Source organism: Zootoca vivipara, chromosome 7, assembly GCF_963506605.1.
Source record: "Zootoca vivipara chromosome 7, rZooViv1.1, whole genome shotgun sequence".
NCBI classification, from domain to species: Eukaryota; Metazoa; Chordata; class Lepidosauria; order Squamata; family Lacertidae; genus Zootoca; species Zootoca vivipara.
The window spans coordinates 84425075-84440930 of record NC_083282.1 but is presented as its reverse complement, the minus strand read 5'-3'; the positions used below and the strand labels follow the sequence as shown (position 1 = coordinate 84440930).

The following is a 15856-nucleotide window of genomic DNA, read 5'->3' as shown; positions in this document are numbered from 1 at the left end:
TGTACTTCCCTGAATTGGGGGTGGGGGCGGCTGCACCATCACCAGAGCAATTCTTTTCCTACCGGTAGTAGCTTTGTGTGTGCTATAAGTGATATTTCTTTACCAATGTAGCAACATTATTTGTGTGTAAAGAAAGATAAAGGTAAAGGACCTCTGGATGGTTAAATCCTGTCAAAGGCAACTATGGGGTTGCAGTGCTCATCTCGTTTTCAGGCCAAGGGAGCTGGCGCTTGTCCACAGACAGCTTTCCAGGTCATGTGGCCAGCATGACTAAACCACTACTGGTGCACAGAGGACCGTGACGAGTGCCAGAGCGCATGGAAACGCCGTTTACCTTCCTGCCACAGTGGCGCCTATTTATCTACATGCACTGTCTTGCTTTCAAATTGCTAGGTTGGCAGGAGTTAGCACAGAGCAACGGGAGCTCACTCTGTTGCAGGGATTCGAACTGCCGACTTTCTGATCGGCAAGCCCAAGAGGCTCAGTGGTTTACACCACAGCGCCACCCATACATGTATTTGCATGTACATAGCAGGTGGCAGCATAGGAGATGTGTTAATGTGTAGCAGACATCAGGAAAAAGGTTTCGTTCAAGCTCTGCAACAACTAAACACTCTCCTAGCTGAAAGCGGGGAAAGTGACCTTTGCAAACAACAGCACAAGGATGGAGGGGTGATGTCAATTCTCAGAGTAGTTTAACCATCAAGATTGCTTCACAGGGGGCATGTTGCGCACTAAAGGGAAATGATATGAAAATGATGTATCAATGGTACTTGACCCCTCTGAAGTTGGAAAAAATGTATAAAAGTGTATCAAATGTATGTTGGAAATACAAGGGAAGGGAAAAGAGGGAAATTTTTTACATATGTAGTGGTCATGCAAAGTGGTAAAGGGCTTCTAGGAAATGATATATAATGAATTGGGGGGGGGACTTTTATCAAAAAACCAGAAGCTTTCTTATTAGGTACAACAGGAGGTGAAATACCAAGAAACATCAAGAGACTTTTTATGTATGCGACAACAGCTGCAAGAATGCTACTGCCTCAGATATGGAAAGAGCAGAAAACACCAACAAAGGAAGATTAGATTTAAAAAATGATGGACTATGTCGAAATGGCAAAGTTGACCGTCAGGATCAGACATCAAGATGATTTTTTAAAAAATAAAAGACTGGATAAAATTTATAGAATACCTTAAAACCCATTGTAATTATATAGAAACATTAGCAGGACTATTGTAACATTTGTGATGCAGAGAAAATATTAAGATATAAAAATTGAGGAAGTAAAAGAGTTAGGAAAATATAATTAGATGCTTGGAATCAAAGTTCATTTTGGAAGCCAGGGAGGGGCGGGGGGGGGGGGAGTCTGTGGGGTGGGAATGTTTAAGTATTGTATAAATGAGAATATGTGAAATGGATGGAAATAATATTGAAAACCTGAGGATTTTTTTTTTTAAAGAAGTTTTCTCCACAGGGAACTCTGGCAGTGGTAGCTCTATGATGGGAATAGGGCCTCCTTACAATTCACAGCATCCTTAAAAAACAAAAACTACATCTCCCAAGATTCTTTGCGGGGGGGGGAGCCTGATTGTTTGAAGTGGTATTCCAGCATTTTAAATGTAAGGTGTGAACATGGTCTGAGTAGAACATTGGTGATGGGACAGCATACTCTTCTCCCCTTTAAAACACTTTAGATGGTGCAGGGCAGGCCCCATGGCAAACATAGCTCTGTCCTTCTGTGGAGGCATCTGTTTCTTGACCCAGTTGGCTCATTTGCCTAAGAGTAGAGCCAGCCCTTAATCCAGCAAGCGATGGAATTAACAGCTGTCTGTCACTCACCAAGCTACATTTCTCAGCATCTAAATTAGTGATGGCAGCATATTTTGTTGCATGCTGGGCCTCAGAATATTCTTCCCACCACTTAATTTCCACCACTGGATAGCACATAATCGCTCATCGGGAATTTCCTGGGTCCCCAGCAGTCCCCAACCCCAAAATTGCCTCCAGGTTCTTAACAGGAACAGTCTCCTCCATTAAAAACCCCTTTCCTCATTAGGGGGTAAGCATGTGTGCTTTACTGAGATACAGCTTGCACATATAAAGGGATGTAGAATTATAAGTGTTGAGGTAAAACACTGTTGGCCCTACAGACTGAAAAAGAAAAAAGGAAATTCTCCAGTAGTGAGAGCCCTGGTGTCACTTTATTCAAATCAGTATGAGGGTTTTCTAAGTATGCCATTTCAAGCACTGTTCCGCTTATACTAACATGCTTTTAAAAAAGGAATAGGAAGTATTAGCATTGTGAGGAAATTTTACAAGCACCACCAGATGTCACTATAACATAAGAAAAGGAATAAAAATAAAAAATAAGAAAATGAAAGTAACTAACTATACAAACTTAGGCTGCCTATACAGTACACCACAGCTTTTAAGCACATTCGGAGAACGTTTCGCCCCTCAAAGAATCCTGGGCACTGTAGTTTGTTAAGGGTTGCTGGGAATGATAACTCTGTGAGGGGTAAACTACAGTGCCCAGAATTCTTTGAGGGAAAGAATGTGATTTGAATGTGCTTTAAAGATATAGTGTACTCTAAAGGCAGGCTAAGGGATGCGGGTGGTGCTGTGGTCTAAACCCAGTTTACCATGCCAATTTAAAAAGCTTTAATTCAAGAAGCTTACACACAAAAAACACCTCAAGGTGACATACATGGTTCTCTCATTTTATTCTCACAACAAGCCTGTGAGGTCATACATCCCTGCGTTGCAGGGGGTTGGACTAGATTATCCTTAAGATCCCCTTCCAACTCTATGATTCTAAGTCCAAGGACACAAGCAGAGCTCTGCTGGAGCAGACCAAAATCCTATGTAGCCCAGCATGTTGTTCCCACAGTGGCTAGCCAAATCTGACTAATTATCTAGTACGGTAATGTCACCCAAAGCAAAACAAAAAAAAACACTATTTCCCTCAGTCTTGTGGGGGAAGGGAAGGCATTGCCACAGCAACACGTCTTCTTTTTCCCATGATGCACTGGTGGTTTCACTGCTAGCCAGTTCAACAAAGGAAAACGGTTAGCATTGGTCTGGTTACCTCAGCAACAGCGTCCTGTAAACACTTTTGTGTGCCCAAAAATGGCTAGAAATCCAGAGCTTTTCTCAGTGGGTGCAAAAACATTTGCAGATTTTGGACACACCCACCCACCCTCATGTATCAGTTTAGGATTAACATGATGTCTTTGACCAATTTAAGTACTCCACAAATTCAGCCTGTGGCAGAGACAAGCTAAGCACCCGGCACATTGATGTGCTACATATAACTCATTATTCTTTCCCCATTCTACAGATGGGCTGCTTCGATTAAAATATAGCCGTGTTCCAAGGGGCTGCTTGAAAAGATGAACTTCATGCCAGAACGTTGCCATGTTGCAGTTTGCAGGAAAAGGCAATAGCAAACTGTAAGGCAGGCATGTCCAAAGTCCATTTCGGGGGCCTAATCCGGCCCTTGCAGCACTTTATTTCCTGGGGTAAAATCCTAAAAAAAAACCCCACACAGCTCAACAACTTCAACCGTAAGAAAAGCTCAACAACTTCAATCCTAAAAAAAAGGTTAACAACTTTGGTTGGCCCTCACAGCCCTTCACTTCATCAAATCTGGCCCTCTTTGAAAAAAAAAGTTTGGACACGACTGCTGTAAGGTGACAACAGAACAGCGGGTGGGCAGCCCAGGCAGATGAGCAGCCCAGGTGAGGCACAGAGGAACAGGTACCCTCAGGTAGCCCAGGTGGTTGCTGGTGAGCTGCCTGTTCCTCTGTGGCTCACCTGGGCAAGGACTGAATGAGCTTTAAGGCGGGGCCAGGGTTTGGCAGGGCTGATGCGCAAAACCACCAGCAGCAACGGCCCCTAGTTGTAGATTTTCAAATTTTATACCTCAAAATTCACCCGCGACTGTCCTGCGTTAAGGCATTCTGCATTTCCGCTCTATGAAAGCAATAATGAGCATGTATGCTAAGTGAAAGCAGCACAAAGAATTACATGCCACTCTGAAAAATGCATTTAATCGAATACAAGCATGTTTTGCAAAAGTGGTCAAACGTAACACAATATGTAATAGCCATGAAAGAATATTGCAAGGTTTTCTTTAAAAAAAAGATACTTGACTTAGTGCATTTAAATTTAAATCTGCAATTAATTTTATTCTTGTACAGTATTATAGGTATTAACAATTCTTTCTTCTCAAGTTACTTGGATCCAGACTTAGTCATAGTTAAAATAGACCCTTTCAGTGGATCTACTCTAAGTATGATCTAGTCTGGATCCGATCCAACAATACTTTCTGTACATATCATTCCCAAAACCGAATCTCAAACATATTGTGTGCTAAAAGACATTCAGTTGCTGAGCAAATATTGTAAATACAGCATCTTTTTCTAAAGTGCTTTTAAACATGACAAATCATCAATGAAACACAAATCTTAACACGGGTAGAGAAGACAATGCAAGTCCAATATATTGACTGCCCTGAGAACTGTATGCAAAATATGACAAAACTGCCTTTGCACGATGGAAGTAAAAACTGCAAGGCCAGTTCATGCAGAAATCAGATTCGATGTCTCAACTTTTCAGATGGGGCGAATGCAGCTGATTTGGAAATTGGGGAGGAGAAGCATTTTAGCAGAAGGGAAAGGGGGAGCGTGGTGCTCTGGCACCCACAATAGATGGAAACGGTGGCTAATGTGTGGATATCGCAGTAACACTTCAACAAACGCTATTTTGCGCATCTAATGAAAATGATCGTTAGACATCCCTATCCACATGGTCTGTAATGTTACACTGAAGGCTTAACGAGAATGATTTACTGATTTGTACTTCTCCAGAGGCACTGGCAGTATAGGAACTGATAGTATAACTTGAATATTAGAGGCCTTAATGATGGGACTTTGCATGAGCAAATTCTTCTCCCTGTAGACTTAAGCCAGATTTCTCGTGTCACTCTCCCCTTAGCCAGTGCAAAATACCTGACCTAACCTTTAAACAGAATCTTGGCTTAGCATATTCTGGCAGTGTTAATGCAGTCCGAAGCCTCCACTATCACTAAGGGTTGACATATTCCACCATTTGGCAGGGGTTCGGCCCCTAATAGAGGCAGTTAGCAGCCCGTACGCTGCAATGGGTTATTTTAAAGCACTGCTTTAGATGCCTGTTTCTCAGTGAATATTTATCTTCCGTGCTTTTCCTTGATGCGCCTTTGCTGCCCTATATAAAATAAAATACAGCTCAGCCTGTATCAGGAAAATTAATTTGTATAAATGGCAGTGGCCTCCCAAACAGAAGACATTTGCACAAATCACCGTTTTTGTTTTCTTTCCAGGCTGTCACTATTTTGTTGGTGCAATTCAGTAGTATATTCAGTGGCAAATTCAGGTTGCACAATAAAAAGTGATCTGGCACTTTTGCACAACAAACCCAATCCCCTCCCCAAATCAGATTATTTTGCAGTAAGGAAAGCAATGCTCTGAAAAGTATGGGATAACAACTGCTTGTCACAATGTCATATAAATGCCCCCCCCCAAAAAAACCCAAAACAGAATGCTCCAGAAACAGCCAATGTTATACAACCTCCCTATTAAATTTGTGTAAATAAATCATGATGAATGTTCAATAGATGCTGGGTTGCAACTTAACTGATGTAACATATGGAAGTACATTTCTGAGTCATTTACAGGACGATCCTATACATGTCAACTCAGAAGCATGTCCCGTTGAGTAATGGGACTTACTCTCAGGTAAGTGTTCCTAGGATTGCAACATTATAATCAAGTAGTTCAGTAAAGTTTTTGCTCTTGCTTTCCCCAATTACACATCACAGTGGGGAGAAAAATGCAATGCCTCCCCCATATTCTGTAAGCCCTAGACGTTGTGCTACTCAGTTAACTCTTTCCTCCTAACTAGGTAGAAGAAATTATCCCCTAAGAAAGAAACCACACAGAAATCATACACAAACTTCTAGAGACTCCTAATTAAGAAATATAAATTTTACTATGCAAAATTTATATTTTGCATAGTAAAAGTCACCCTGAGGTGACCTTTCCTCCCTTTGGCATGGCATGCAAATACACCTTTTTGTGATGAACCCTGGCATTTAGGAGTTTCCAAAGACATCTTTGTAAAGGTCTGCAAGACCATGTGAGCTTAGTTGACATAGGGAAACCAAACTGTGGTTCCCCAGCTTCTTAATTTTCCCCAGGGTCTCTGTCATGGCACCAATCTTTATTTTTAAAGTACAGAAGTGCTATTTTGTTGAGAGCTGTTAATTGAAAGGACTGCACCCAGAAGCAATAGGCTCCTTTCTGAGTACCAAGTGCTGGAGACAACAACGGGGGAAGATAACTACCTATGACCTTCATGCCATGCTTATGAGTTTTAGCTTCCAGAGGTATTAGGCTGAAGGGAACAAAACTCTGGACTACATGATACAGGAATGTAACCCGCATGTTCTTATTTACAGCACCAGCCCTGGTTCACTCCTTTGGTCCTGGACAGCACTTTTATGTTCTAATGCTTTACCAGGGGAGTCAAAACAAAAAAGGCTGCAAGGACACTGAACTTCCCCAAACACAGCATAGTGTTGCACAGAATGGCACAAGGATTGGTGTTGTGGTCATGCACAACCAACAGTCACAGCGCAGTGTGCAGATGTGTTTGGATCTTATAACAGTGCAACTTTCCTGCTATCGTAACAACCCTCTTTCGGGAGTTTGGATAGGCAATCGTGCTTTTAAAAATACACAACAGCCACCACATAAAGCAGAAAACCTTATGCAATCACAGCATAAGAGTCACGAGTACAATACCATATGGACACCTTAATTATTATTATTATTGCATACTTGGGGTGTACTGGTGAAACCTGCAACAAAATATGTTCCACTGTGGATTGTTCCAGTTAAGGGCACCAGCCAGCCAGGTCCTCTTCTATGATATGATCTATTCCATTCCGTTCTGCTCCACCCCACACAATTTTTTTTAAATAAAACCCAACTATTGACCAGCATTTTATGCTCACAGAGGATGCTCAGTTGTCAGTGGGCTGTGCTTCCCCCTCCCCCTATTGTTTTTTTCCCATAAAGATTTTTTTGTACTTCTGTAAACCTCAGGCTTCCCCCAAGCTTCCTCTCTACAGGGATGTTGTTTGCATAAGGACCCATACATGGTGTGAGTTTGCTGAACTTCTACTGAACTCCACAGGGAAACTCCATTAGATTTGGTTAAAATCTCCACAACCTGCTTACTGCTTAGTTAATAAACAAGACAAACGAACGTCCTTGTTGGCTTAGTCACCAATAAGGAATAGATTTTCCACTACTCCACGCTCCTTTAATGCCTGCCAGACCCTTCAAAGGGGGCTCCGGTTTCTGAAGGATGACCCCTTGGGAAAACCTCCAGCACGGAAGCAAATGTACAGCTGAGATGAGTTTCTACTCTGGGTCTCTGGGATCCCTTCCAGCCTCCATGCCTGGAATGCACTGCCATATAGCTGCCCTCAGGTTTCCCAAGGCCCAGGCCCATTCCAAAATACAGGAAACTTGAAACCAAAGACCTTCGTCATGTAGGAACAAAGTGAACATGCTCCAAAACTCAGTGCAGAGCCCATCTTTTTCACACAGAAGGTCCCAGGTTCAAGGAGAGCTAGGACAACGCTTGCGTGAAACCCTGGAGAGCCCAAGCCAGTAAGTGTAAACACTGCTAAATAAATGACCAAGTGGCCAACTCAGAATCGTAAGAGTTGGAAAGGACCATAATGATCATCGAGTCCAGGATTCCCCAAACCTGGGTCTCCAGGTGCGGACTACACTTCCCATCATCCCTGACCACTGGTCCCGCTAGCTAGGGATGATGGGAGTTGTAGCCCAAAAACAGCCCAAGACCCAAGTTTGGGAATCCCCTGATCTAGTCCAACCCCCTGCAATGTCGGAATATACAGCTGCCCCTTACGGGGGATCAAACCTGCAACCTTGGAATTATCAGCGCCATGATCTAACCGACTGAGCTATGCTACTGCTTTGCATACAGCTACAACAATACAAGGCAAAATAGGGGAGTGAGGTTTTGGTTTCCCCCGATATCATTTGCACTGATACTCAGTGCTCAGGTGTGGCCTAGTTAATATTAGATATTTGGTTTATGATCTGTTCCAGTGTCCTATGTTCATGGCACATCTCCAGCTGAGGGCTACGCTTAGTCCTACCATGCACAGAAGTGCAGATCTATCTGAATCATCATCATCATTAGCATTGCCAGTAATGGTGGGCTTCTCGAAGTAGCTTGCTGTTAACAGCACATATAGGTGCCTAAACATATGACAGGAAATCGCCCTAACACACATGTATATAAACTGCAGCAGAAACATGGCACATGGACATACGATCCTATCCTCAATCACAGCTTTTAACTTTATACATTCATACTAGAATTGCATAAAGAAGTTCTCTCAGCACTTTTCCAAAGGACCCCGTGGGGCTGAACACCATACACACGGCTTTCCCTCAAAGAAGCCTAGTATTTGTAACTTCTCCTTCACAGAGCTACAATTCCCAGCCCCTTTAACAAGCTACAGTTCCCAGGATCCTTTGGAGGAAGACACATGCTTTATATGTATCTACAGCCCAACAGAGTTCTGCCCCAAATGTAAGGTTTCCCACTAACAAAAATGGGCAGTGTTTGAGGCACTGGGATGGACTGAGACCTTAGCATGGCGGCAGATGGACTGTGCAGAATCTTCCTGTGCCCCCCATGCTTACTGATCCAGATCAACCACCCCTCTGACCATTTTTCTTGGGGGGAGGGTGTTGGAATAATCCTGCATTCAAGGGCGAAGCACCATGGCTGGTTTGGAATTTGAATCCAAGGCCTCTTGCAGCCTAAGCGCATACATATATCCTGAATCGAAACATTCCCAATATTCAACTGCGGTTTATCAGCAACTGTGATGCCATCATCCGCGTTATATCTAAGCATTTCAGAGAATGTTTTACTTTTGTAAAGTTCAGCATTATTTCTCTTTTACAAATATTGGCTGTCTTAGCTGTATAGATGAACCGCATTCCTATATCTTATATTCCAGCAATACTGCATGATAAGGATTTGATCAGGAGTCCGTTATCCTCAGATGGCATATATTACTAAGGTGGAAAACTGTTCTGTGAAATAAAGCAAGCAAGGAAAGAAGCAGCTCTGCATAGGCTGTTGTTCCTTCCCACAAATCTGTTCTGATTTTAAAATGGAGGGATTTTCCAGCAAAAAACAAAGCCACAGTTTGTCTTTCTTTCACAACAAGCGGTCCACTTACAAACAATCCTTTTTAGGAACTCAAAATGCCTAATATAGAGACACTGCCAGGTGTGCGTTATAAAATACAATGTAAAAATATATTTCTATTTAAACATCAGTTGTATTTATTAACATCCCTTTTGCAGCCAAGACCCTGCAGTGTCTTTGACCAGTGCAGACATTTTTCTGCTGTAAAGCAGCAAGAGCAATACTTACAAAACAAAAAAGTGCAAAAGTGCATTGACTGAAGTGCAATATGATAGCCAGTGTCAAAAAGTGGGGAAAATAATTTGTATGATTGAAAATACCCTAATATATATTTCATAGTCTGCTGCAAGAATTGATTCAAAGCAATAAAAGAAATCGGCTCGGATCTCCTGACAGTGCCTTTTCCCCAGTGATTTATGCATTTGGTTGCAACTCAGTGTAGGCTATAGCCCTTTATCCTTTAACTCTCTTCTATAAATAGCTTTTGTGCCGATCACTTGTTACTCTTTTATTTTGAAGGATCTGTGCCATTCCGAAGGGTTTCTTTGGTGCCTCTGGAAGGAGAGAAATGCCAAAGGAGGACAGGGCTGGAGAACTGCAAATAGCTCTTTCCATCTCCTTGCTTTGCTTAGATGAAGTGAATCCAGCTCTCTTCACATTCCCTGGGCATCTTGAGTGGGTGACTCCGGCAGGTGAGGGCGAAGTTCTTCCCTCGGTTGTTATCCCAGTACTCCTGCCCGTTGACTCGGTACAGTACAGCAAACTCAACCACTGAGCTCAGCTGGAGGAGGAACGGCGCCACGGGAAGGAAGAACGTGAAGACATCCGCCTGGGCCTGACCCCCCTTCCCAGGAACGCTGCTGTGCCACTGGGCACTGACTTCGTGCTGACCCCTCCAACGGTTGAAGGTGTATCTCACAGCCACCTGCTTCTCAAAGGCCAGGTTGACCACTTGGACGGTGCCGCTCAGACCCAGATCTGAGCTGGTGACCCGCTCGAGGCACACCAGCTGCCGCTGCAGGCGGCTGTGGAAGTCCTCACAGTCCACAGGCTGCTGGAAGTCGGGCACCAGGCACTGCATGGTGAACTCCAGGTCCAGCCTGCTGCAGCAAAGGTCGGAATTGATGGACAGCCTGGAGAGAACGTGCAGAGGGATGGACGGATCTTCCCCGACCTGGAACACTTTCACCTCGGCCAGATCCAGGCCCAGAGCATCGGCAAAGCGCACTTTGTTCCGGCGGGTGCTGCACCCCGGGACGCGGCACGGCGCCATCATACTCCTCCTCCTCTCCGGAGAGCTGGGCAAGGACCTGGCCCGGCGGCGCATGATGGGCCTAAGGTGCGGGTCACAGCTTGCCACCGCGGCGTTCTGAGGATGCCTCTGCTGCATCTCCTCGGAGACGGAGACACTCGGGAGGCTGGTGCTGCTGCCGCCATGCTGGTTCCGCCTCCTCTCTGTGCTCCGGGCCTCTTCTTCCCGCAGCATGTTCTGGTAGAGGTCGGAGAGGTAGCTGGGAGTCCTCCGCGGGGCCCTCGGCACCATGTGCTCGGGCGGCCGAGCGGCTTGAGCAGGCAGCGACCCTCCTGCCGACAGTTTCTGCCGAGACATGGAGAAGGCTCCAGGCAGGTGGATACACTGTTCGGCAGTGGTTTTAAGAAGCAATTAGTGGCTTCTGGAGAGATGGCACTTAGTGATTGAGAGCCTGGCCCAGTCTTTTAGCCTTCAGACACTGAAGGACCCAGGGCAAAGATGCTGAGTGCCAGGCGTCTCCAGGCTATCGCACAGGCTGCAGGGCGAGTCGAGGCTGTCGCACTGGATGCTGGAGGCCTGGGTGCTGTCGCAAACGCTGGTCACCGACTGGAGGCTGTCTCTCTGTACGCTGGATGTGTCAAGGCTGTCACAGAGGCTGAAGACAGGCCGGAGGCTGCTGCGGTAGAGGTTGAGGGAGTCGAGGCTGTCTTGCAGGAGGCTGAAGGATGCCAAACTCTCCCGGTAGCCGGAGAGGGAATCGAGGCTGTCGCTCTGGATACTGGAGGAACCCACAGCGCTCCCGGGGCTGGAAGGGGCTTGGAGGCTGTTGTGCTTCGCGGAGAGGGAGTCGAGGCTGTCGGACAAGCTGGAGGAAGTCTGCAGGCCGCCTCCTCCAGCGATGGGAGCCTGGAGGCTGTCGGCTGGGATGGCGTTGCTGCTGGAAGATGGATGGGGGCTCCGGCTAGAGGCGGAGTCCGCGTTTGCCGACTCTGGACCCCACATCCAACTGCGCGCTGGCTGTCCCCGGACCCGCGCGCCCCTGGCGTGGATTGCACGGGGGTCGGCAGGTTTTCGCTCCGCACCAGGCAGGCGCGCGCAGCCAGCGAGCTGCTCTCCAAGCGACGCAGGCAAGCAGGCGGTTGCTGGCGGATCTTGTCGTTCTCTGCGGCCGCCCAGCTGATTCCGACGTAAAACAAAAGGGAAAAGAGATGTGGCCGCTTTGCAACCGGGGGAAGCGGCAGCACGCCCTCTGTGACGCCAGGGCCCGCCCGGACATTGCAATTGGAAGCTGCCGCGGCCACGCCGCTTGTTCAGGCGCCCGCCCCGCGGCTCCGCGTGAGCGCAGGGAATCGGCTCGCGGCTGCGCGCGAGCAGCGAGGGAAGCCGGCGGTGCCCTTCCTCCTGCCCTTCCTCCCTGGGAGGCGGGGCGGGAATGGGAGTCAAAAATGCAAGAAAGCAAAAGCAGCACGGGGAATAGTGGGGTGAAACGTGCACCTCACAGAGAGGAAGCGTAAAAGCAAGGTGGAGCAAAGGAGGGGAAATAGCTGGAGAGATACATTTTACAAAACAAAAATTGCATTGACTGGCAAACGGAACACGAGCCTGGGATCGTGAGATCAGGATGCACGGCAGCAAGGCGTTTTGGACTACAACTCCCATCAAGCCCCAGTCAACACGCCCGAGAGTAATCCCTCCTTTCTCACGCACGTGAACTTGGAGGTCTTGGGTGGAGCCAGTGGCAACGAAATGCGGAGACGAGGGTCCTATGGAGGTGGACGTGCATGTCTCCTCCGCCTTGTGCTTTGATTTGAGTAGGTGCGGATGATGAGGCATTTGCTTGCACTACAACCCCCATCATCCTTGGCCGTTGGTCGTGGCTGATGGGAAATGGAGTCGAAGGGCAACCGCAGGGCCACACGTGCCCCATCCTCGGAACAGCACTCCTATGCGCCCTTGCCTGGGATTGTGTGTGCTATTTAGTTCAACGGAAAATAAAAAAATTCCTTCAGTAGCACCTTAAAGACCAACTAAGCATCTGAAGAAGTGTGCATGCACACGAAAGCTCATACCAAAATAAAAAGTTGGTCTTTAAGGTGCTACTGAAGGAATTTTTTTATTTTGCTTCGACTCAGACCAACACGTCTACCTACCTGTAACTAGTTCAACGGACTTATCAGGAAACATTCTTCGGAATGCACCGTCGGTCACAGCTAACCCCTAAAACCTCCTACTTGTGTTGCACACACTCTCCCTGGTTTACCTTTGACATTGTAGCATCAGTGGTTGTTGTTGTTGTTGTTTCTTAAAAGCAATCGCTCAGTTCCTAACAAGAAAACCAGCCAAACGAATCCTCCCCTTTCTTTTTTAGGTTCGCTGCTGCCACCAAGTGGATATCTTTATTTTTCCCTCTACTAAACAGCCTTTTAACCTTCTGGGCCAGTGATGGGCAACCTTTTGAGCTTGGTGTGTCAAAATACGCCAAAAACCCGAGCATAACTCGGGTGGTGTGTCACTTCGAGAAAAAAACCATAATTTCATGATATTTATAGTTTAAATAACAAAAAATGTATAATTGTAATATAGTAACTGTATTTAATAAACCAAAAACTAATTATTTAATCAAACCAAACCAAACCCCTTATGTATCACAAAGTGCCCAGAGTTGTTGAGCTTTTTGGGGGGAGCTGCTGAACAAAGTTTTGGAGGTTTTTTGGGGGGGATGCCCCAAAGCTGCTGCCCTTTTCTGGGGGGGAAAGAGAACAGAAATAAATGATGACTAATACCTTCGCTGGAACTAACACGCAGCACCAACATAGTCTGCCAAAGCGCCAAAAAACAAACAAACACAACAGCACAGAACAGGTTAAAAAACGAACACTGTTACACCCAATCATAGTCTGCCAAAGCACCAGAAAAAACAGCACAGAAAGGGTTAAAAAACCAATCTCTGGCTACCAACAACAACAACAAAGTTTTGGAGGTTTTTTTGGGGGGATGCCCCAAAGCTGCTGCCCTTTTCTGGGGGGGAAAGAGAACAGAAATAAATGATGACTAATACCTTCGCTGGAACTAACACACAGCACCAACATAGTCTGCCAAAGCGCCAAAAAACAAACAAACACAACAGCACAGAACAGGTTAAAAAACGAACGCTGTTACACCCAATCATAGTCTGCCAAAGCGCCAGAAAAAACAGCACAGAAAGGGTTAAAAAACCAATCTCTGGCTACCAACAACAACAAAAAAAGGATCTGGGTTTTAACAGCGGAGACAAGCTGTAGGAGGAGCGGGAGAACAAATGGGGGGGGGGACAACAACTACAGCAGCGCGAATGGGCCGATGGGGCGCATGCCAGCAGTGAGGGCTCTGCATGTCACGTCTGACATGCATGTCATAGGTTCACCATCACTGTTCTGGGGTTTATTTGACCCAACATACCCCTGTCTTTTCCAGGGAGTCTTCTCTTCTCAAGAGGTGGCCAAAGTATTGGAGCCTCAGCTTCACGATCTGTCCTTCCAGTGAGCACTCAGGGCTGATTTCCTTCAGAATGGATAGGTTTGATCTTCTTGCAGTCCATGGGACTCTCAAGAGTCTCCTCCAGCACCATAATTCAGAATCATCAATTCTTTGGCGATCAGCCTTCTTTATGGTCCAGCTCTCACTTCCATACATCACTACTGGGAAAACCATAGCTTTAACTATATGGACCTTTGTAGGCAAGGTGATGTCTCTGCTTTTTTAAGATGCTGTCTAGGTTTGCCATTGCTTTTCGCCCAAGAAGCAGGCGTCTTTTAATTTCATGACTGCTGTCACCATCTGCAGTGATCATGGAACCCAAGAAAGTAAAATCTTTCACTGCCTCCATTTCTTCCCCTTCTATTTGCCAGGAGTAGAGATGTGAAGGCCCGGAAAAAACCAGAAAAATTGGGGGGGGGAACCGGGTTTTTTCTGGTTTTTTTTCTGAAGCCTTTGTTTTTTCCTGAATTTTTTTTTAAAAAAAGATTATGGAATGTTTTATTTTAATATGATGAATAAAATATTTTAAGATAAGGGGTTCAAATATTTTATAAATCATTTTTAAAAAAATATGTATGGTATCAGATTATTCTAATTTCTGTGAGGAAAAGCAAGTCCTAGGTTACAAACTCTCCAATGCAAGAACTAGATACATTTATTCCTTTAGGACAGGGGTCCCCAAACTACGGCCCGCGAGGCTCTTTCATGCAGCTCCCGGGGACCCCCACCGCCCGCTCTTACCAGCGCGGTGTGGCTGCCCACTTCCGACCCAGAAAAGCGCTGTAAATAGCTTGTGCGCACATGCAAGCGTCATTTCCGGTGTACTTCCGGGTCAGGGGAGGCTTCTGCACATGCGTACAAGCTATTTACAGCGCTTTCCAGGTCGGGAGTGTGCCAGAAATAGCGTTGCACATGCACATAGGCGTGCATGGCCGCGCACTCCCCCGCCTCCGCGCGATGGGCGCGGCGGGCATCTGGCCCAAAGCCAGGTAAGTTTGGGGATCCCTGCTTTAGGAGGTGCTGTTGTCACCAGAAAAGAAAAAGGTTTCAGTTTTGTTTTTGCATGCGTGTGGTATGCATTGGTTCTGTTCTTCTTCACTAGGCCTCAAAGCACTGGAAGAAAATATAGAGCAAAATAAACAGCCTGAAAGTATATGTGCTGTCGTGGCAATCAGAGAAGTTTTATGAAAGGGGGGGGGGAGAAAATATTTTAAACATTAAATGCTGTAAAACAGTCTTTAAAAAGTGAAATAAATTAATTTAAGCATATTGTTGTTGTTTAGTCGTTTAGTCGTGTCCGACTCTTCGTGACCCCATGGACCATAGCACGTCAGGCACTCCTGTCTTGCACTGCCTCCCGCAGTTTGGTCAAACTCATGTTCGTAGCTTCGAGAACACTGTCCAACCATCTCGTCCTCTGTCGTCCCCTTCTCCTAGTGCCCTCAATCTTTCCCAACATTTAAGCATATAGTCGTAGCTAAAGTGGTTAACAGACCACACACATCAGTGTGAGGACATACATAAGGTCTCATGGGGAAAACATGGGAGGTGGAGTAAGCATGTTGTATAGCAAACAGTGATGAATAACAAGTTTTATTTCAGTTCCTGTTTGGATACACTATATTTTTTTAATATGCTAGTTGTGATAATTTTATGCCCATTAAAATTCTCCATAGTTATATCTTATGTTTCTGAAGTAACAGAATAACTTTCAATCTGGAAAAGAAAAAAGAAGTGCTAATGTAGCTTTTTTTTTTCAATTTTTCCGAAAATTT

General features: G+C 45.7%; 1 protein-coding gene across 1 annotated transcript; it reads right to left on the bottom strand.

Annotated features, from left to right (window-relative positions):
• Positions 1-7027: 7027 nt before the first annotated feature.
• On the bottom strand, positions 7028-10922 carry PPP1R3D (protein phosphatase 1 regulatory subunit 3D). Its single transcript, XM_035123829.2, has one exon. The coding sequence runs from the start codon at positions 10920-10922 to the stop codon at positions 9942-9944; it is 981 nt and encodes a 326-aa protein (XP_034979720.2). The 3' UTR covers positions 7028-9941.
• Between the last annotated feature and the right edge of the window lie 4934 nt (positions 10923-15856).